Source organism: Bos mutus, chromosome 17 (genome assembly GCF_027580195.1).
Source record: "Bos mutus isolate GX-2022 chromosome 17, NWIPB_WYAK_1.1, whole genome shotgun sequence".
Classification (NCBI taxonomy): Eukaryota; Metazoa; Chordata; class Mammalia; order Artiodactyla; family Bovidae; genus Bos; species Bos mutus.
The window spans coordinates 10,588,433-10,611,368 of record NC_091633.1 but is presented as its reverse complement, the minus strand read 5'-3'; the positions used below and the strand labels follow the sequence as shown (position 1 = coordinate 10,611,368).

Here is a 22,936-nt window from a genome sequence, read left to right as displayed (position 1 = left end):
CGGGCCTGGAGAACTGAGTGGAAGTTAGACTTCCACATCCATGATCTGCAGGGTATTGTCGTTATTTTGAAGGGTGGCATCTAACTAGGAAAACAAGATTAATTTGATCCTACTTTGCTTTAAAACACAAACATATGCCATCATTGTAACTTTGATTCTATGTTGGTGTTCACTTCCATGCCACCTTTTACCTGCAAACATGGTAACAGCTCCTGAAAGGTTAAAGAGAGATTGCATTTAGGCAAAACTCATGGAATGGTAAACTTAAAGAGTTGTGAAATTAGCCTATAAATTCACCTCAAAATTTTTCTAAATATTGAACTTTAATGATGTGTCTGCTTAAGTGGTTGGGGATAAAACATACTGATATCTGCAATTCATTTTGAAATAATCAAAATCTAGGGTGAGTCTATGGATGAATAGAGGGATGGATAGATGTGCAATAAAGCAAACACAGCAAAAGGTTAATGGTAGAACGTAGGTGGTGAGCATCTAAATATTTACTGTATAAGTTGTTCGACTTTTCTGTATTTTTTCATAATATAGTGTCAAAGGGAAAACCATGTTGCAAACTCATATGCCCTGAGGGGTTCAGACAGATGATATGAGAGGAAAGTGATTTGTCACCAACCTACTTAATAACTTTATGAGAAATAAAATACTGATTTGGGAGGTCAGAGCTGTAGAACTGACTCCATGTAGTCAGGTGGCACAGGGGTTAGGGCCACCAGCCCTGGTGTCAGTCTGCCCTGTGAGAGCGTGTGACTGTAGCAGCTGTGTGAGTCCTTTGGCCCTTCGAGCCTCTGTTTCTTCATCTGTGAAATGAGGATGAAGGATGTATGTTTGTTTCATGTGGTTGCTGTGAGGGTCTACTCTGTCAGAGCAGTGCCAGGCACCTAGTAAGCTCTGTATAGGTGGTTGTTTTAAGTTGTGACTGCTTTCATTCACCTCAGGCAACTTCCTCTGGACCACAGACATGGCGGCCTGCGTGAAGGAGCTGGTTTTCCACCTCCTGGCAGAGCTCCTGCGCACGGTGCACAGCCTAGAGCAGAGGAAGCACCCAGCCGGCCTGTCCTCATCCATCGCCCTCCAGCTGAACCCCTGCCTGGCCATGCTGATGGCCCTGCAGTCGGAGCTTCACAAGCTGTACGACGAGGAGACGCAGAGCTGGGTCTCGGGCAGTGCATGCGGAGGCTCAGGAGCCACGGCGGCTGCTGACCAGGGCCGGTTCTCGACGTATTTCCACGCACTCATGGAGGGCTGCCTGGCGGTGGCCGAGGTGACCCTGCCCACCAACATGAGTGTCACCGCCAGCGGGGTGACGTCAGCGACTGCCCCAAACCTCAGCGACTCGTCCTCCTCCTCATCGTCCTCCCCAGGACAGACTCCACAGAGCCCCAGCCTCCTGTCCAAGAGGAAGAAAGTCAAGATGAAGCGGGAAAAGGCCTCCTCCTCTGGGAAGCGCCAGTCCTCACGCTCTGTGGACTCGGACCCCGCCGTGCTGAGCATCGGGGGCAGCAAGCCCGAGGACATGCTGTGGTTCCATCGTGCTCTGACGTTGCTCATCATCCTCCGCCACCTCACCAGGAAGGACCCACAGGGGCTAGGCGTGACAAGCGACGCCATCGCCGACGCCTGCCAGGCCCTGGTGGGCCCCACCGCCCACAGCCGCTTGCTGGTGATCTCTGGGATCCCCACCCACCTGGACGAGGGCATCGTCAGGGGTGCCATCCGCAAGGCCTGCAATGCCCATGGCGGGGTGTTCAAGGATGAGATCTACATCCCCCTGCAGGACGAAGACCCCAAGAAGCCAAAAGATAAGGCCGAGGGGGGTGATGGGAAAGCCGAGCCGGAAAAGACCCTCGGCTTCCCCAGCACGGACAGCTTGGAGGTCAGCACATCCAGCAGCCTGACCCCTGCTATGAGCGTCAGCGCATCCGCGTCCACCAGCCAGGCTTCCATCTGCAGCTCCCAGGGCATCTCGCAGACAGTCAGTGACCTCTCCGCGGATCCGTTGCCTGCAGGCCTGGAGCTGCCCATCCCTGCAGGCTTGTTGGAGCCCCATGTGGTGTCCAGCCAGGAGAGCCTGGACATTTCCCTGTGTAGCACCGGCAGCCTGGGCAGCCTGGGGAGCCTGGGCGAGCCACTGGACAACGCAGAAACAGCCTCAGTGTCAGACATGGGCTCCATGTACACAGTCACGTCCCTGGACAACCAGCCCCTTGCAGCGCGCCCCATCAAAGGCTTCGCGGTCGTGGAGGTCAGCACCTCATGCCTTGGCCACCACTTAAATCACGAGCAGTTAGAATCCCCCCAGCCTCTTTACGCCTTCCATTATTGTTTCCTAGGGACTAATAGGTGACATCGGAGCACTTATGGGGCTGCCTGAGGCAGCTGTTAGCAACAGCAATGATTTATCATGTTGGTTATCTGTGTCTGTGGAGAAGGCAATGGCACCCCACTCCAGTACTCTTGCCTGGAAAATCCCATGGACAGAGGACCCTGGTGGGCTGCAGTCCATGGGGTCGCTAAGAGTCGGACAAGACTGAGCGACTTCACTTTGACTTTTCACTTTCATGCATTGGAGAAGGAAATGGCAACCCACTACAGTGTTCTTGCCTGGAGAATCCCAGGGACAGGGGAGCCTGGTGGGCTGCCATCTATGGGGTCGCACAGAGTCGGACACGACTGAAGCGACTTAGCAGCAGCAGCAGCAGCAGTATCTGTGTCTGAGGTCACATCTCTGAGCGTGATGGCAAGTCTGATGTCAGGAAGGAAACACAGCTCATTGCTGGGTGTCGGAGGGAGGGAGGCCAAGGGGCTCCAGGGGCTCAACTTTGCTGAGGGGTGGGCTTTATCGAGTGCTTTCCCTCTCGGGCTCCAGAAACATCTTTTTGAGTGGCCTTGGGTTGTTTTAATCATTGCCATCAGTAGGAGGGACCCCCATAGAGCACGTGAGAACAGACTTGCTGTTCTGTTCCGAGTGACTCCAAGTTTCAGGTGCTGTGTGTGTTGCCAGGTTCCTTTTCCACTTCATGATGCCATCTGTCTCGTGGGCTCCTTGTGTAGAAATCCTGCACCCTCTGTAACAGGAGTCAGGTGCAAAGTGAAAACCGTCCTCCCCCTTACTGGATATGGCGAGGAAGGCCCTGGGAAGAGAACCGGTACCCCCTCGCTCCCCACCATGGGCTCTGACAGGAAAGCTCAAGGATTCAGGGGCTGGCTTTCTCCCAGAGTCACCTCTCGTCTGTCCATCTTCTCCCTGGGGATTTTCTCAGAGCCTGGACCAAGCATGGCCTTTAACCACCTGGGCATTCAGGTAAAGCCACAGATCTGGCCAGGGTTTAGCAGCAGGAGTGTCTGGTTGAGTCATTCTTCTGCAAGTAACTGCTGTTGGCACCTGAGAGAGACTCCGTCAGGAAGGCCAGCTCGCCCTGGTCAGGTGGTGCTCAGAACGCTGAAGACGAGCAGAGGGCTTTGGGACAGGCAGGAGGGAAAGAGAGGTCGTACAGCTGAATGACTGGTTTCTCCACTTAAATCCTGACTCTTTCTCTTGTTCACACAGATAAGGTCCCGAGCCAAAATTGAGAAAATTCGAGCAAGTTTATTTAACAACAATGACTTGATAGGTTTGTCAAGCTTGGATGGTGAGGATGAATTGATGGAAATGTCAACGGAAGAGATCCTCACGGTGTCTGTAGTGAATCAGAGTCTATTCGATACGCAGGGGAGCCCAGGGTTAGAAGATTATTTCAATGATAAGTCAATTAAAGGTGGGTTACAGATTTTGTTTTTTTAAACAAATAGACATTTTCCCCTCAGGGTTCAGCCAGCCAAGAGACCACCAGGAATGACTGTGCCACAGCCTGCATCAGCCTCAGATGTGGGCTTGCATTCAGGTCATTTTTTCTCTTTTTGTCTAGTCAGGCTTCCTCTTGTTTGAGTTCAAGTGTATTTCTTTTCTGTGTCCTATGGAGCTAGAATGTGCCGCATACATGACTGGTAATCATTTAGTTGTATGCTTGAGGACAGCTGATGCCTCATCCTTTAAAATGAATTATTGAGGAAGAAATTGTCCCAGCTTCTTTTCCACAGAGGCCTTTGTCATTCGGTGGCTCGTATGTTGGGGGTGGTCTCTGTCTGGCTTCCCCGTTTCTGTTGCTCACCCAGGACCCACAGAGCCAGGTCTAGCAGGTCCTGAGGCTGAGAACTCACCCCCACCTCCACCCAGCTTTGCATCAGAAGCAACAGCAGTTTTCCCCTTTCTTTCTGTAACTGTAGTTCTTTGTGTGGTTGTCTTTATTTTGTATCAGTCTCTCTCAAATCTTTTAATTTATGTTCTTTTTTCCAACTCTTTTAACATTATTGAAATTTCACAATAGAGTGGTTGAGTTTGTTTTATGTTTGCTGTGGACAGAAATGTAATATTGGGTATGGGTTTTTGTTGCTGTTCCAAATTATTATCCTCTAGTCATGAAATTCTGAAATACTGCTCCAAGGCTGGGACCAGAATGAGGTTAAGTGAGGCCACAGAATTCAATGGGGCTCTGAAAAAACTCAGTAGTAGTATTTTAATACAGTACTTATGGAAGTCAAAATTAATGTAAAATATCCATGGTGAGTAAACCATTAAAATTTTAAATACAGACAGGATCAGTATTAAAGACTTTTCCTTTTGCATCAGGCTTTAATATGGCTCAGCACAGAACTTTAAATATTTTGCTCATTATGGGCTTTTTATATTAATTTTGATTTTTTTAAAATATTGCATTAAAATACGTATCTCGGTCTGTGAGTTTGTCTGACTCTTGCTCCCAAGGGCCTGTTTCTCTCTCCCGGCCCTGGCTTCGGCCCTGTGCCCTTATTGGTGGTACTTTGCCCCCTCAGCTCTCATCTGCCACATGGGCTTGGCTAATGTAAGACCTGTGGGAACCCTGGGTCTTTTTCTGCCGCAATTAATGCTATACCAGTCTTTTCATGTTTTGATATGAATTTACTTCTAGCTCCTGATTGCATGATAGTCAAACCTTCCATGTAAGGTACTCAGTCTTTTGAAAACAAATTTGCCGCATCATAGCCACGCTCATTTCGCTTGAGTTTCTTTGAGTTGTGGTTGTACTGAATCACCTCTTAGGTCTTGGTCATGCCTTCCATACAGCCATGTCCTCACCCTCAGCCCAGATGCCCAGGGAGCCTTTGTGCTCTCGTTCTCGCAGCCCCGTCCCCGTGAACTGGGTGTGGCCCAGACCACACGCCAAAGAGAGGGGATTAGGAGACCGGTCAGTCCCGCCCCGAGATAGGGGGGACCCTTGGCCACGAGGAACGCGTGGGTAGATCCTGACTAGCCCCTTAGGAAAGGTAAGAGCATCTTCAGGAAGACCAAAAAAATAAGTTTGGGGACCAAAAAACTAAGTCTTTTTTTCTCATACTCATAGACAGTTTTCTTGTTTCTGAGAGAACTCTCTTTTTTTTAAAGTATTCATTTGGCTGCACCAGGTCTTAGTTGCAACAGGCAAGATCTTTAGTTTTGATATGCAAACTCTTGTAGCATGTGAGATCTAGTTCCCTGACCGGGAATCGAACCCAGGCCCCCTGCATTGGAAGATCAGAGTCTGAACCATCGGACCACCAGGGAAGTCCCTCTTGTATCTGAGAGAACTTTCTTTTCCACCTGCTGATTGTGCCAGGTTTGAAATGTATCCTGTAACAATAACTATTGAACAACTGTATTGACTACTTTGCACTGAAAATTCCTGCAGCCTCTACATCCTCTCGCTCCCTGGGGTCTGTCTGTTATAGATACATTCTTGAAGTTAAGGGAGGTTCAACCTCCATAATGAAGAGACCCCAGAGTGCAGTGACTCAGACCTAGTAGAAGTTTTATTTCTTAACACATGTAAGAGTCCAGCGTAAGCCCTGAGGTCCTCCATCCAGGGTGCTTGTCATCTCCACGCAGCCAGCAGCGGGGACAGACACCGAAGACAGCAGGGTGGTCCAGGACGGGCCCGTGTCCCAGGGCCACACCTCGTGGCAGAGAAGGCTGGGCATGTCACTGAGGTGTGCTAACAGAGCGGGGACACCAGGTCTCGGTGGACAGCTCCTCATCACCACTAACCTCCCGATATCCACTTCCCAAATAAATTGCTGATGAAAAATAAATCAGGTGCTGCAGGGCTTGTCCTGACATAGCGTGTTCATGGCAGAATCGTTTGCCCTCCCTCCATCCTGTGACAGGTGAGAAGCTGGTGCCTGGGGCCAGAGAGGTGCTGACGGAGATATTTAAGAGCTGTGCCCACTCGGAGCAGATGCTGAGCCTGACGCCAGCAAAGCCCATCAAAGTGTCGGACATTTATCTTAGCAAAGAGCAGATCAACTCCCAGACACCGGGCAACCTCCTCCACCTTTTCTTCACCAATGTCCGGCCCCCCAAAAAGGTGCTAGAGGACCAGCTCACCCAGGTAGCCACCCTGTCCCTGCCACTCCTGTGCTGGGCCTCAGGCATGCCCTGGGCTCAGCCTGAGGCCCTCTCTCTTTGGTCGCCCCAGATCCTGAGGAAGTACGGTGTGCCGAAGCCCAAGTTTGACAAGAGCAAGTACAGCAAGGCGGGGAAGGAGCAGCACCCCGGGAAGGTGGTGAGCACCAAGCGGCCCATCACCAAGCCGCCCACCAAGGACAAGGCAGTGCTCAACAGCGTCAGGTGGGCGGCCAAGGAGCACAGGAGCCAGACTGGTGGGAGGACGCGGGCCACCTGCCAGCAGGCTTCCTGGGAGGCTGTGGGCACCTCAGGGAAGCCAGACAGTCTGACTCTGCTCTACTGCTGGGGGCCTTTCTGCCCTCACCTTCATCAATTAGAAGAGAACGTTTCTTTTGATGCACAAGGATAGTAAAATCTGGACCATGCAGGCTGGAAAGCAGACCAGTCTGAATTAATTAAATGTCTAAAATGTACAGAATTCTGTAAAAGTCTGAATTCTTTTACCAACACATATAGTGCATGGTTATTGTAGAAAGACTGTAAAATGCTCCCATGCATACTGGAAAATACTGAAGTACCCCCAGATAGCCACTGCTTGTAACATTCAAATGCAAAAGGTTTTATTTGTGCATATGTATTATTTTGGTACATTTTAAATAGTGCAATATTCAAAAGTATCAAAGCCACTCCTCTTCCTCTCCATCCTTGGTCCCCTCCCTGAGGCTGCAGTGCCCCATACGTAGCCTCCCAAAACCCTTCTGGGTGTACACAAGCGAGTGTAGGCATACACAAGCAAGTGTAAGCATACCCAGATGTCGGCAACTGTACAGAAAGGCTGTACCTTGTTCTTTCTGTTTATTGCTGATCTTGGAGATGATTCCATATCAGCGCAAAAAGACCCCCCCCCCATTTCTTTTTAAGGTAGCTGTATAATATTCCATGTGTGGATCTGTACACTTACCTGATAGAATCTTCTTTAGATACAAGTTTATGGCTCCCAGGTTAAAATTCAGATAGTAAAGTTTTACTTAGCAGGAGTCTCTAGAGGAATCCTTTAAATCATCAGAGAAAAGAGTGTCCATTAATTACTTATACACAAATGGTGCGTTTGAATCAGTACTGTCCCATAGAGCTTTCTGTGACTATGGAAATGTGCTGTTTGTCTGTGCTATTCAATTCAGCACAATAGCCCCTAGCCGCATTTGGCTTCTGAGCACTTCACTTGAGCAGGCGCCACCGAGGAACTGGACTTGTCACTGTAATCAGTTTAAACTTCAGTAGTTACATGTGGCCAGCGACTCCGTCTTGGACAGTGCAGCTCTGAAGTATGCAGAAAGAACGTTTGGAAAGCGTCACCTCAAGATTGTCCACATTTTAAAGTGTCCATTTGTCCCCATAATTTGCTCAGGAAGCTTGTCTTGATCAGAACAGAGCTGGTCTAGACCCCAGCCTCCCCTGAACCATCAGCCGTAGCTGGGGGAGGAGGAGCCATTGCCTGGTGAGGCTCTGCATTCCCCTTGCCGGGAGAGGGTGTGGGCGTGAGCGTGAGCGTGAGGAATCCCGACTCCAGTGCTTTGATCTACAGCAGGACTGCCTTGAGTGAGAAGAAGCCCACCGTGAAGCCCAAGTCACCTGAAAAGAGCAAGCCAGATGAAAAGGACCCCGAAAAGTCACCCACCAAGAAACAAGAAGGTAAATAAGCACTTGGAGTCTGATACAGGCTTGGGGCTGCTGCCACCCTGGTCAGGGGCAGCCCAGCCTGGAAACCAGTCTCCGTGCCTTTCCCTTCCTGCCTGGCTCCCTCGCATTTTAGCTTAGGCAGGGCAGCCCTGCTCATGACACAGACCACATCCTTGGCCGACTCAAGTTACTTCTCCAGGCCTCCGTCTCTGCTGACCTGAACTTGTGGAGGTCAGATTAGTAGCTCCAGAAACACCATATCCCCAAGAAAACTGATGATCATGACTGAAAGTAAAGATTGGCAATCTGCTCAGAAATTTTTTCCCAGAGGGCACTTAACCTGAGCATTAGAGCTTCATCTTCCTAAAGGTCCAAGCAGAGTTGGAGAAAGCTGTTATTGTTAAAAATTGCTTAGTCAGGAATGTTTGAGATACAGGAAGATGGGACTGGAGGGGAAACGCCCCACCGCTTGGTGACCACCTGTTAGGTTGAGGGGTTATGCATGTCCTTGAGCAGCAGGTGGAAACAGTTTGCTAAGAGACCCTGGAGTGACGGCGGGAGACAGAGGAGTTAGATGAATTGGGTCCTGAAATAGAGGGTGCACTGAGAGCATCCTGTGGGGCCCGCACTTCTCACCAGATTCCTAACTCTGTGAACACTCTTTTGTCAGTCCCAGAGGAGAAGTACCTGACCTTAGAAGGATTTCACAAGTTTGTGATCGACCGAGCCAAGCAAGACATCCGCAGCGTCTGGAGAGCGATTTTATCCTGTGGCTACGATCTTCATTTTGAGAGGTAAGAGGCCGTCAGCCCGGTCAGTTCCTTGTGAAAACTTGTCCTCAGCCACTAGACACTTCCCAAGAGATGACTTCCTGGGAAGCCATTCTGTCTGGCTTGTTTTTAATGCCTATTGAGTTAGTTTCTAATTTTGCTTAAGTGGGTTTTCTCACCCATCTGAAACAGTGCTCTAAACAACAGAAATCCCGTATCTCACAGTCTGGAGGCCAGAAGTCCAAGATGAAGGTGTCTGCAGGGGTAGTTTCTCCGGAGGGCTCTCCTTGGCTTGCAGACGGCCACCTGCATACTGTGTGCTCATGTGGCCTCGCCTCTGTGCCTGCATCCCTGGTGTCTGTCCCTCTTGTGAGGATCACAGTCCTGTCAGATTAGGGCCACCCTGTGACCTTGTTTAACTTCATCTCCTCGTTAAAGGCTCTGTCTCAGCACAGGCACATTGCAGGGGTTAGGGCTCCAACATATGAACTGGTGGGAGGGGACAGGTCAGTCCTTTACAGGGATGACTTATTCCAAAGAGTCTTTTTTTGTCTGGCATCACACTTCGTCTCCTGCCTCTCCCTCCCAGGCGGGAACACAGCAGGGTCACTAGTCACCAAGGCTCCAGGGTCAAACTAAATATGGTTTCCCCTTTCTGTAAGAGAATCCCAAACAGGCAAGATGTTTGCAAACCGGAAGAAATCTGCCCGCCCTTTCCCTCTGGCTCCACCACACAGGCCTACATATCCTGACCCACAGCAAGAGTCTCTGGACCTCAGAGAAGGAATGGCTGCAAGAAGCATGCTTTTTTAAAGCCCCATTTTCCAAACAATTGAGAAACTGTTTACTGCTTGGCACCAGCGCTTTGTACCTTCATTGAAGGCTCAGAGTCGATGCCCAGATGGGCCTTGGCTCACGGTGGCAGGGCCGAGTTCTCTGGTTGGTTTTAGAAACTGTAATTTACATCTTACGCAGCTGTAGCGAGGCAGCCCTCACACACACACCTTTGCCTGCCTGTTCGAGGAGCTGCGTAAGTGGACCTGGGGTGGAGTCACAGGGTAAAGGACACCTGTGACTGGCACCGCCCTCGGGAGGTGCTGGGCACCGTGTCATGTGCATTACGGGCGTCCTCTCAGTCCTCCTGATGGCACAGGTCATGCCATCACCAGCTCCATTTTATAGATGGGAGAAACTGAGCCCCAGGAAGTAGGTGTGCTTTGTAGCCTAGATTTCACCCAAGGACTCCACTCATATCTTTAACCCTCGGACTGTGTAGTCCAGGGACATGAGGGAGGCACATGGGGATGCATACTGCCCTCCCCGCACCCCACCCCCTGCCTGCTTCTGAAGAACACTTTCTGCTCAAGAGGAGCAGTCCCTCCATCTACAGTCAGCACTTGGCTGAACACCAAGAAACACCTGGAAGGCAAGGCTGTCTTATAAACAGGAGCTGGGACATGACTGCGGAGGAACCCAGCGTCCCCCGGTGGCCGCCGCCCTACCTTGCCTATCCCTGCCCCCAGGTGTGCCTGCATCGACGTCCGGCATGCGCACAAGGCCTCCAGGAAGTGGACCCTGGAGATGGATGTGGCGCTCGTGCAGTACATCAACCGGCTGTGCCGCCACCTGGCCATCACGCCCGCGCGTCTGCATCCCCACGAGGTGTATCTGGACCCTGCAGACGCTGCTGACCCCAGAGTGGCCTGTCTCTTGAGTATGTGGGTCCAGGGGGATGCCAGTCAGGGACCACCGCCTGGGCTGCCCTGTGGGGGCCTCACCCACGATGGCACAGGGGGTGTGAGAAGGACTCAAAGCCCTTTACACATCCATTAAACAAATCCTTAGAAACACTTGCTGTGAACCAAGTGGGTAAGGAAAGAGAGAGAGAAGGACAGGAGGCTGTGACTGTGGCCAAATTAAAGTTTTTGAGGACTTACTACTTGCTCCTCTTAACCACGCCAAGGAGCAGACCCAGGAGTGCGGTGGCTGAGAGGCGAGACTCCTGCCATCACACCCAGGCCCCCTCCTGCCTAGAGGCCACCTTGGATGCCAGCCTGGTGTTGGGGGTAAGAGACCATCTGGTAGCCTGTGTTGGAGGCACAATCCTTAATGACAGGACAACAGCATTTTTTTATCAAAACTAGGAATGCACAGAAAAATAATACACACACAAAAACGGACACTCTCCAGAAATCCATCCCTGGAGAGGGTGCCCTGTCATGACACAGGAGGCCCGGGCTGGCTTTGAGGCTTTTGGTGCCCATGTGCTGCTCCTCAGGCCCCTCAGCCCGCTCACTCTCATCAGCCACACGTCCGAGCCCTCGCTGTCTTGTGGGCACTGCAACAGTGAACATGAGCAAGAAGCTGTCCCGACATCAGTCTCGCGGTCAGAGAGGGGACGCACGTGAGGGCAGACAAGTACAAGTCAGTGTGCCCACATCTCGGTTTCAGGTTTTGATGTGTGATGTCATACTGAGGGGAGCTAGGTGAAAGGTGCATAGGACTCTACATTTTTTTTTTGGCCACTTCCTTTAAGCCTATAATTATTTGAAAATTAAAAGTTAAAAACAGTATAGCATACAGCCCTGGCACAGCCCCAGAGTTGGCCAAGGGGACCCATGGGTTCCTTGAGAACCCAGCCTTCGCCCTTTGCTTCCGCCTGGTCTCATTCCCTCACCGGCAGCCTCCTACCCCTCAAGGACGTGTGACCAGGCCCCTCAAGGGATTCACAGATAGACGGAGAGTCGAGGCTCGCCAGACCGAGCCCCCGCCTGACCACCCCTGCCCACTGTGCCCTGCAGACGTGCCCATCGAGAGCCTGCGCCTGCGCTTCGCTCTGCTGCAATCCCTCAACACCACGCTCGAGACCTTCTTCCTGCCGCTGGTTGAGCTGCGCCAGACTCCCATGTACACGCACAGCATCGCCGCCCTGCTCAAGGAGGCCAAAGGTCAGTGCCTGGCCGCCAGCAGCTTGTCCCCCCCTCACCCCCCAAGAAGAGACTGCACGATGCAAAGGGGACAGCCTCGGAGTGACTGGGGTGGAGGAAGCCGCCCACCCCGTCCCAGCCTCTCTCCCACCTTCCTCCCTCCAGGGCTGATCTTTTATGACACAAAGGTGACCGTCATGAATCGGGTGCTAAATGCCACGGTGCAGAGGACGGCTGACCATGCAGCACCAGAAATCACTCTGGACCCGCTGGAGATCGTGGGAGGTGAGATGAGCCACGCAAACCAGAAGATGCAGGCAGCGGCACCTGGCTAGTTGGTTTCTCATACGTGAAAGAAGCCTCTGGAAGAGGATGTGGGAGCTGCTTTGACAGTCCTTCATGGGTGGGGGTGCTCCTGCCACCCTGCTCTAATCCCAGCCTGTGGCTTTCCGTCTAGTCTGTCCAGAGCTCACTGTTCTCGGGGGTAGGAGGAGGTGTGTCAGCAGCACAGGCCGTGCCTCCGTTCAGGGGATGGTGGGAAAGGTGGGCTTTGCTCTGGCCATGAACCTGCCAAATTCCGGGCTTAGGCACCAAAGCAGAGGGGAGGCTGGATGTTGGGGAGGCAGGTAGGAGTCTCCCTTACAGCACATGACCAGAGAGATGTCAGGAGGGGCATGAGCCAGGGAGTGAGAGGAGCCTGGGTGTATCCCTGGGACACGTGGCAGGATGGGAGGGGCTGACCATGTGGAGAACAGGGCCGTGGGCTCCTTGAGAGGACCCCACCATGATGGAGACGTGATGACTAAAGATGTTCCAGGAGTCAAGGGCAGGCAGGGGCTGCTCCAGGGGTGGGGGCGTGGGAGCAGTAGGCAGGGCCTGGCCAGGAGGCTTTCCTGTCCTGGGAGGCGGGAGGTGTTTGGCGCTGAGAGGTTTCAGCACCTCCTCTCTCTCGTTCCAGGGGAGATCAGAGCCTCTGAGAACTCCTACTTCTGCCAGGCAGCCAGGCAGCTGGCCTCAGTGCCCTCCTCCCAGCTTTGCGTCAAACTGGCGAGTGGCGGCGACCCTACCTATGCCTTCAACATCCGCTTCACGGGGGAGGAGGTCCATGGCACCAGTAAGTGGAGTCCCCAGCCAGTTCAGGTTGGAGGCCATGTGTAGAGTGTGAAATTCCTGGGGTTACTGTTAAACAGCTGGTATCTTCCCCATTAGCAGAGGGAAGCCACATACTCATTACCCTGCTCTACAGAGAAGCCAGGACTGCCCTCGAGTGACCAGTGGTCCCAGGTTCTCCAAACCCAGCCCCCCTGGACTGGCCCCTGTCCTCTGGGGAGTGGTGCCACTGCTAGTCTGGGACTTCAGCCTTGAGCCATGCAGGCTCAGGGACGCGGCTTCTGATCAGTGTTAGGGGTATGTCTTTGGCAGAGGGGGTCAGGAGAGATGCCCTCAGTGTGGACTGGACTTATTTTCCAGGAAGAGCCCTTGACTGAGGGGTTGTATGTGCCGCATAAGAGACAGGGGTCTGGGGAACCCTCGATCAAAATGGCACCTTCTGCCGTTTCACGCTGCAGGGATGAGGGACAGCCACTCAGAAAGTGCTCCCTCGTGGTCCTCAGTTAAGCTCAGACATTCTAAAAATACCTCCCACACTGGGTGGGAGAATAAAGTTCTTTCACTGGGCACCCTGGGCAGGAAAGCTGTTCAGCGGCTCCATCTCCCATGCCTGCCCTGATCATGGGACACATTCCTGCAGCAGCCTTCCCTCCGGCCGGCGCCGTGGCCTCCCCTGGGTACACCTTACTCGGAGGCTGTCTGAGGACAGCACTTTTCACTGAGAGAACAAGCCAGGCCCAGGCTCAACAGCTTATACTCCTCCTGATGCCAGCACTGCCCTGCTTTAAAGATGGGGAACATGGGGCTTCCCCAAAGTCAGCAGGCTCACTGGGGTTCAAACCCAGGCCTGTCCGATTCTGTCCCAGCCCTTGGCAGCTTCAGCAGGCAGGAGTCTCCTGCTTCTCCATGGAAGCTATGAGGGCCAGGCCTTGACATCTGTCCCCAGGCAAGTCCTCCGTACACACAGCTCTCCTAGAACGTCCAGACCCGAGGGCACTGACAGGGGCTTCCCAGGGGAGGGTGCAGGAGAGCGGCCACAGACAGGAGTTCTGTGAGACACCCAGGGGCACGTTTGAAATTGGCAGCAGGAAAGGAGCTGCTTACTGCCCGTTGCTCATCACACTGTATCTGTATGTCCGTCCGTTTATCTGTGTTCTCACTGAACATGCCAAGCCCTGGGCTCAGTGGGAGGCCATGCTGAGGAAGCCGGAGGCCCTGCTGTTGGCCCAGCTCAGGGGACGGACACAGGTCCTCCAAGACCTCATATCAGTGTCAGCTTGCAGCCATGACAGCTGACCCATGAAGGATCTGACTTTGATCTTGTGGACACCCCAGAACTAGCCTGGGAGGTGGGTGTAGTGATGGCCCCCATCTGCCAGGTGGAGAGGCGGAGGCTGGCCTCAGCAGTGATGCGGTTCCCTGGGAGCCGCCAGCCAGTTAGTGGCCCCTCAGGTTTGAACCTAGGTCCTTCAGCCCTTGGGCGGGTTCTTTCCACTCAGCGAAGCCCCATTGCAGGTGGGCAGAGTGGCTGATGTCCCAGTGGGGTCAGGGTGTCCCAGTGGGGCCAGGGCCTGCGGGCAGGGCGTCTGAGAGGTTCCCTTCTGTTCTGCAGGTGGCTCCTTCCGCCACTTCCTGTGGCAGGTGTGCAGAGAGCTGCAGAGCTCCTCGCTCTCCCTCCTCCTGCTGTGCCCCAGCTCCGCCGTCAACAAGAACAAGGTGAGACGTGGGGCCTGAGCCCCGCGGGCAGCTCCCTGAGGGGCGGGGGCTCAGCTCTGCGCCTTCCACAAGACCCCGTGGTCCATCCCTCGCCCCTGCCTCGGCTTCCAGGGCAAGTACATCCTGACCCCCAGCCCCATCACCTATGGGGAGGAGCAGCTGCTGCACTTCCTGGGCCAGTTGCTAGGGATCGCCATCCGAGCAGATGTCCCCCTCCCCCTGGACCTCCTGCCCTCCTTCTGGAAGACACTGGTGGGCGAGCCCCTGGACCCTGACCAAGACCTGCAGGAAGCAGATGTACTCACCTACAATTACGTCAAGAAATTTGAGAGTGTAAGTGAAAAGCGCATTATTTTCCTGGGGGGCCACGGGGCTCTGGAGCAGTGCCCCTGCCCTGTGTCTGCTGGAAGAGGCGTCAGCTGACGCACCCCACCCCCACCCCCACCCCCGGCACAGATTGAGGTCCCTGGCGCGGTGTGGGGCAGGTCCTTGCTGCCAGGCTCTCTGTAGTCCCCTTAGCTGCCACTTGAGGGCAGCCAGTACACGGGAGCCGCAAAGCCAAGGGCTGGGATGGCAGCTGACTCCTCAGCAGAAAGTGGCCCACAATGAGTTGCTTAAAGGTTCGAAGCAGGACATCCCCCAGGGGCTGGGGGTTATGAGTCACTGCCAGGCGCTGCTCTGAGAGGCCCTCCCAGAGCCGTGGGTGGCGCCAAGAGCCTGAGGCAGGCAAGGGATGTAAGACGGTGTCCAGGCAGACAGTCCAGCCAAGTCTTCTGTCTAGAGGGCATGGGCAAGGCCCCAGAGGGTGCCAGGAGACAGAACCACCCCAGGGTTGGCAGGGAAGGCAGACGAACCTACTTTGGGGTGCCCTCAGCCTTCACCACCCCAGAGCCACAGGCTGTTCTCCTCCGGGTGGCCCTGCATGCACTTCAGTGTGCCGCGTGGTGGAGGGTGGCCCGTGTACCTTCCACATGTGGGATTAAGTCAGGGTTCTCTGGTGACAAGTGACAGGAAACGCCAGCTCAAACCAGCTTAGGAAAACTTTTTAAAAAAATGATTTGACCTTAAAACTGAAAGTATAGATATAGATTGGGCTTCAGACAGAGCTGAATCCAGGTGCTCCAATAACATCATCAATGACTCGTCCCAGGATGCCCCAGCAGTACAAGGCTCACCCTCCTTCAGCCCTGCCTGCACCAGTGAAAGAGGGAGGCTGGAATTTGGTCTTGTTAGCCAGGCCTTGGTCAGTGCCCAACCCTGAACCGAGGGCATGGCTGACAGTCCAGGCCAGTGCCACCTACCTGTTCATGGTGGCCAGGGTAGCCCCACCCAAAATACCTGATGTTTGTCCCCAAATGGGGATGAGGTTCTATCACTGGGGATCTGGGGAGCAGGGCAGTGGTCAGCCCCGCTCTGCCGTGCCCTCCCTCCAGATCAACGACGAGACGGAGTTGGAGGCCCTGTGTGCTGAGATCGCCTCCCAGCACCTGGCCACTGAGAGCCCCGAGGGGCCCAACAAGCCCTGCTGCCGGTTCACCTACCTGACCATGACCGGCGAGGAGGTGGAGCTGTGCAGCCGTGGCCGGCACATCCCCGTGGCGTGAGTGCAGGGCCTCGGATGGGGACAGGCGGCTTTCCCGGGGGAAGACAGGAGGCAGGACAGGGGGCGCCGGGAAAGATGGTGGAGTACCTTCAGTGGAAGGACTATTCAGGAACACTGGCTCTGGGGCAGGTGACACCCAGAGCAGGAGAGGAACTCCCTGAGCTGCCAGGTCTGGGAGGTCCAGGGAATGCCGCCAGCAGCCTCCTGAGTGTCATCCCTTGCCCACGCCCCAGGTGGGAGAACAAGGACATCTATGCGGCCGCCATCCGGAGCCTGCGGCTGCGTGAGCTACAGAACGTGGAGTGTGTGACGGCCGTGCGCGCGGGCCTCGGGGCCATCATCCCCCTGCAGCTGCTCACCATGCTCAGCCCACTGGAGATGGAGCTGCGCACCTGCGGCCTCCCGTACATCAACCTCGAGTTCCTGAAGGTTGGTGGCCGGGCCAGGTTGGCGGGCGCATGCGGCCTGTCATCTGTACAGTGTTCTTTGTCCTGGCGCTCTGTCCCCCTTACGTAAGAGAGGAGCCATGCTCATCCCTGTCTCACTGCTGAGTAAACGAAAGCTGAGAGAGGTCACTTGCCCAGGGTCACCCAGCCAGGAAATGGCAGGTCACCTGCCTCCAGAGCCTGTGAATTAAGCCACCAACCAGAGGCGAAGCCCCTCCACTGCTCAGCGTGGCCTGGTTTCACCCATGCCAGCTGGGAGACCTTGCCCAAGTGACCTCACCTCTAACAGGAGCAGCGGCAGGACCCACCCAGTGGGGTCAGTGGGGTAACGTAGGTAGAACCCTTGCTGCTGAGCCTAGCAGATAGGCCAGAGTCACGTAGACTCTCATTGCCACTGCCTCTGCAGTCCTTGTCGTAGCTGTGATCTCCCTGTGTCCTGCGGTCATCACCGCGCCATGGAGTTGGGTGCACCCTGAGGTTGGGTGGGAGGCTAGGTTAGCAGAGGCTCAGGCCTGCTCACGTCTGGGGCCTCTCTCCACAGGCCCACACCATGTACCAGGTGGGGCTGATGGAGACCGACCAGCACATCGAGTTCTTCTGGGGGGCACTGGAGATGTTTGCCCAGGAGGAGCTGTGCAAGTTCATCAAGTTTGCCTGCAACCAGGAGCGCATCCCGTTCACCTGCCCCTGCAAAGACGGGGGTCCTGACACGGCCCATGTGCCCCCATACCCCATGAAGATTGCCCCCCCAGATGGCACAGCAGGTACTGGCCTTCCCTGTCACATTCCAAGCAGGGACACTTAGGCCCTGTTTGGAGCTGGGGCTGCTAGGTGCTGCATGAAGGGGGAAGGACAATGGACAGGTACCCCCGAACACCACGCCCCAAATGTAAATGAGAGGTGCGGGAGTGGTGGGCGTGGGGGGTCATGTGCTTCCCAAACCTGACTTTTTGCCAAGTGGCAGTACAGGGACAAAGTTGACATATCCTTTGAGATTTTCAAAAGCTTAAAATCCAGAAATGTCATCTTTTGACTTTTAAATGCAGCAAAAAATTTTTAATTTTTGAAAAATCCAAACAAAACTCTTTGCTGGCCAGACCTGCCTGTCACAAGTCAGCCATCTGTGGCCTGTGCTGCTCTTTCCTCCCCCAGAATCTCCTCCTGCCCCACCCCAGCCTCCCAGACCCTCCCCCTCCACCCCTCCACCCGCCACCCACCGGATAAATGGGCCTTGGGGTTGTCTTAAGAGCTGCCCAGAGAGGCAAACCTGGAGACAGAAGGGCCCACCAGGCCCCCTGGGGTCCTCGCTCTAATGCTGGTTTCTACTGTAGGTTCCCCAGATTCTCGCTACATCCGAGTGGAGACCTGTATGTTCATGATCAAGCTTCCCCAGTACTCCTCGCTGGAAATCATGCTGGAGAAACTACGTTGTGCCATTCACTACCGCGAAGACCCTCTGAGTGGCTGATGGGAGGGAGCCAAAGTTAGGCTGTCACCGAGGCTCTGCTCTGCCGGCTTGGGAAGCCTGCTGCTGCAGGCACACCCCTCCGGGGCCCTGCGTGAGGAGTTGGCGACATTTTGCTTTTCCAAACTTTTGTCCACATTCCAGGGCCTCCTGGAAGACTTAACCTTATGTATTTGTACGTTTCGTGATGGGTTGGTTCTTTTGCTACCTGTTTGTGGTATGTTTGTAGGATAGTTTAGTTCCCAGACAGCTCATGTCTCATTTGATCTTCCTGGACATTTTCCTTCGTGGCCACCGGGTTCTGATGCTACGTCACAGAATCACCCAGCAGGAAGCTGGTAGTGAGATGCTCTCAGCCTGCAGAGCACCCTGTTCATGTCTCCACAGGCAAGTCTGTGGCCAGCCCTGCCTTCCACCTCAAGCTGGCATTTCTGCCGGAAATGGCTCCTGCAGGCCTCCTTCCAACTTGAAATGATTGGGCCAGTGACCCAAACATGGGAGACACACATAGGGAGTTTTGTGTAGACTCTTGTCTATGGTCTGGGTTTTTCTGAGGAAAAGCCCACTGTGGTTTGCCCTTCCCTTCCCACCCAGACAACCCTTCTGCTCTCCGACTCTCCTGGGCCCAGTCTGACAGGCTCCCGCTCAGGAGCGGATGACCAAAGGGATCCCTCCTGACCTTAGTCCACAGAGTCAGGCCAGGTACATCCCAGCTCAGGAGCTGAGAGGAGCCCGGGAGCTGAAGGGACAGAGCTCAAGTAGGGGCATTTTTCCGGGACTCTGGACATGAAAGCACATGACTCTGGCCTGCCCCCCTACCCCACCTCGACCCCTTCTGTCCTCAGAAACGGCCCTTCCTCACTACGGTGTTTGTGATGTGAGGAGCAGCGGAAAGGCCACACCCCATTTTCAAAAGAGCTGTCTGAGGTGCTCTGCTCCACTCGGGGTCTACTTCAGTGACTAAGACCTTCAAGTCCAGATGGAGATACCAGGGTCCTTCCGCCCCTCTGGCCAGGCCCGCCCTGCACACCCCCCTTCCCCACGTGAGTGTGTACCAGGGCTGAGCTGCTGCAGCCCCAGTGCATCTGTGCCCGAGTAGGTCTCTTGTCCAGTGGTACTTTGTTCGAGAGCAGCATACGCCATCCTGTTGGACCCTGTCATTTTTGGACCTTGCCAGTTCATGCAAAATCACATCACTGTATTTATTGTAAAATATTGTGAATATTGGAAGTTCTGCGTGAGTGCTGTCTAGAAGGCTTTAGAGTGTGAATGCTGGTGAGAGAGAGGATTTGCTCTTCCTTTCTCGGCTGTGGCCCTGGCCTGTTGGAAAGGTGTGGATTTTAGAGTTAAAGGCATTAGCATCTACCGCCTCCCTGTTCTTCTTAGGAAATGCATTAAGGACCATTATAGAAACGATTCCCTGACCTAAGGAAAGGATAAACCTGGATGAATTGTTCCAGTTGCATCAGTTACATTTGATGCAGGATCAGTCACGTCTGGAGGTGCCTGCCAGCAGTTTCCCTGATTGGAAGGAACATGGTCGGCCACTGCCTCCTGGGGGCCATAGCCCCCTTGACTAGGGGGTCTCACCAGGACATAGTCCTGACAACAAGGATCCTCTTATTTCATTTCTGCATAATGAAAGAGCCTTTGGATTTACTAAAAGTGGTTTTTCCTCCCTGTATTTTTAAATCTTTGTCCCCCCACCCCCCAATCCTTCCCATCCCTTGAATGGACTCTGAATTGTCAGCTACCTCCCCAAGAGGAAGCTTTTGTTGGCCCATCTCTTGACTAGATGACAGCTGTGAGTAAGGTATCTGCTGCTAACACGACTGCTTCTCCCAGAGAACACATTGAGGTCCAGACAGATCCAAACCTTGGCCCTAAAAAATGTGTGCTGTAAAGTTACTTGATGTATATTTATTATAATTATTTATGGTTGCATCTAACAAACTTTTCATTCAGTTTGATGCTATTTACACCATTGCTGTGTAAAGGAAGCTCATGACAGGAAAAGTCACACCAATAAATAACCTTCATCTAATTTTTATTTACCTTAAGAGTTCTGTGGTCATCTACTCTTGCTGAGAACATTCAAAGGCCAACATCCTTGAATGGCTCTGATGCTTGAGGGTCACCAAGAGGCTAGAAATTAAAAGTGTTTCTAACTATTATGGTCTCTTTGCACTTGGTGTGATTCTTAACTCCATTATGCTTATAAATGACCTATTGCTCCCAGACTCGACCCCTTAAGTCTGTGTTGGTTTTTTGTTTTTGTTTTTGATGTGGACTTTTTTATAAAGTCTTTATTGAATTTGTCACAATATTTTTTCTATGTTTTGGTTTTTGGCATGTGGGATCTTAGCTCTCCAACCAGGGATGAAACCTGCACCTCCTGCATTGGAAGATGAAGTCTTAACCAGTGGACCATCAGGGAAGTCTCTCTGGTTTTCATATAGGAAGTTTGATCGAAGGGATGGAAATCCAAGGTCAAAGGTAAACCTACCCTGCAGGTCTTGCCCACTGCTTGTCCTGGAGCTCTCATCTGGTGTGAGGTTTTCCTCAAGTGGACAGTTGCACTGGAAGAGTCTTGGCCCCTCTTTAGACCACGTGCCCTCCTTTGGGCACCGGCAGTGGATTTAGAACTACTTTGTGCAAAGGAAAATGCAGGGAAGAGGGAAAGACTTAGCTCAGAACTACCATCCAAGATCAACGCTCTGCCTGCTTGTTCCGTGTCCATCACACACATACTCCCCACCACACCACACACACCCTACACACTCTCGCACATATACATACATGCCCTCTGGTCTGCATTCAGGAGACCACAGACCCACTTAATTCTCATTCTCTTGACTCCACCTTCTTTGTACTCAATAAATGCTCATAGTGGTTGCGTCCTACATATTTATTATACAAAGATTAAGAACCCTATTGGACGAGGAACAAGCAACTTTCCTTTCTTCGGTTTGTTGCTTCAGGGTGCTAGAAACAGCAAAAAACAACCACTCACAGCAGAGAGAAGACTATCAGACACACAAAGCTAGAGAATAAGACACCTCCGTTGTCACATCTAGGATTCTCCTGCTGGCCAGATCAGTTCAATTCAGTTGCTCAGTCGTGTCTGACTCTTTGCGACCCCGTGGACTGCAGCACGCCAGGCCTCCCTGTCCAATACCAACTCCCAGAGTTTACTCAGACTCATGTCCATTGAGTCGGTGATGCCATCCAACCATCTCATCCTCTGTCGTCCCCTTCTCCTCCCACCTCCAATCTTTCCCAGCATCAGGGTCTTTTCAAATGAGCCAGTTCTTCACATATGGTGGCCAAAGTATTGGAGTTTCAGCTGGCCAGGATGGTGGAGGCCATTTCCTTTTTAAAAAGTTGTCTCGAATATATTCAGAATTACACCATCTAATGATTAGAACATATCCGGTCTCATTAGTTATATCGGGAATGCAAATTAAAATCACAATGAGTGTACTGCACCACTAGCAAAAGGGCTAGAAAGACAGCACCATGGTTAGGGAAGACGTGGAACCAAGAGAACTCTCGTGCACTGCTGGGGGAATGGACCCTACACCTGCCTTAGTTGTTCTGGTTCCTCCTCTGAGACCAGCAAGTCCACTCCTAGGTGTAAATCCAGTAGAAACACGGCACCAAACTTGCCTAGGGGTCCAGCGGTGAAGACTCCGGGCTTCCACTGCAGGAAGAAAAGGGGGAAAACCTACAACCAAGAATACTCTACCCAGAAAGGTTCTCGTTCAGATTTGGTGGAGAAATCAAAAGCTTTACAGACAGGCAAAAGCTCAGAGAATTCAGCACTACCAAACCAGCCTTATAACATGCTAAAAGAAGGGCAAAACTCGAAAACAGCAAATAATGAATGGAAAAGCTCACCGGCAAAGGCTAACCTACAGTAAAGGTAGAAAATCATCCATACAAATAGAATTTCGAAACCAGCAAGCATGAGGGAAAGTACAAATGCAGGACACAGAAAACGCATTTGAAATTAAGATATCAGCAACTTAAAATAGTCTTGTATATATACAGACTACTATATCAAAACCTCATGGTAACAGCATACCAGAAAGCTATATGGGAATAACCGTTTTAAAAAATTATTTATTTTGGCCATGCTACACAGCTTGCAGGGTCTTAGTTCCTGGACCAGCAATGGAACCCACAACCCCTGCAGTGGAAGCACAGAGTCCTAACTGCTATACCACCAGGGAGGTCCTCCTTTTTCTTTTTCTCGATATAACTCAGATCCAGATGAGTCCTGGCTGCCATGAGTTAATAGCTGCACAGCCTTATACAAGTCACCCCCGTTTCTACATGTGAAGTTGGGGCAATTCTTCCTACTCTTCCCATTCCTGCTAGGTTGTTGAGAGGACAACAAATGACCTACAGTGCTAGATGTTCTGGTGCAAAGTATGAGGTGCCAGGGGGTGATGGAGAATTTTGCTAAGGCTCAGCAACTCTCGGGATTGAGGCTTTTGAGGAATCTGCCCTCCCCTCTTTGTTTGGGGATGGCCCCCAGCCCTCCCCAAATCAGCCCAGAGCTGCAGCCACCTGTCAGTTTCCCTGACTCCAAGGAGGCAGAAAAGCCGCATCTTGACTGTCTGGCCCTCTCTGAGAAGGCGTGCCTTCCCTCGTTCCGCAGAGCTGACTCCAGGCGCCCTGGTCCGCCTACACTCCCCAAAGAGTGCGAAGTAGAAGGAACCACACGACTCAGCTGAAC

At 52.8% G+C, this 22,936-nt stretch overlaps 1 protein-coding gene across 6 annotated transcripts in view; it reads left to right on the top strand.

Annotated features, from left to right (window-relative positions):
* The window catches only part of HECTD4 (HECT domain E3 ubiquitin protein ligase 4), a 170,643-nt gene extending 150,281 nt beyond the window's left edge, over positions 1–20,362 (top strand). For 5 of the 6 annotated variants that reach the window (XM_070386057.1, XM_070386055.1, XM_070386058.1 and 2 more), the window contains 16 exons: positions 954–2,260; positions 3,566–3,773; positions 6,235–6,458; positions 6,546–6,697; positions 8,061–8,167; positions 8,826–8,949; positions 10,449–10,639; positions 11,727–11,873; positions 12,018–12,137; positions 12,811–12,966; positions 14,575–14,678; positions 14,790–15,011; positions 16,112–16,278; positions 16,515–16,710; positions 17,269–17,491; positions 18,059–20,362. In XM_070386057.1, the coding sequence (XP_070242158.1) occupies positions 954–2,260; positions 3,566–3,773; positions 6,235–6,458; positions 6,546–6,697; positions 8,061–8,167; positions 8,826–8,949; positions 10,449–10,639; positions 11,727–11,873; positions 12,018–12,137; positions 12,811–12,966; positions 14,575–14,678; positions 14,790–15,011; positions 16,112–16,278; positions 16,515–16,710; positions 17,269–17,491; positions 18,059–18,195 (3,785 nt within the window). In that variant the 3' untranslated portion in view covers positions 18,196–20,362. The remainder of the gene's footprint in view (positions 1–953; positions 2,261–3,565; positions 3,774–6,234; positions 6,459–6,545; positions 6,698–8,060; positions 8,168–8,825; positions 8,950–10,448; positions 10,640–11,726; positions 11,874–12,017; positions 12,138–12,810; positions 12,967–14,574; positions 14,679–14,789; positions 15,012–16,111; positions 16,279–16,514; positions 16,711–17,268; positions 17,492–18,058) is intronic. The other variant, XM_070386054.1, reaches the window with a different exon arrangement.
* Positions 20,363–22,936: the final 2,574 nt, after the last annotated feature.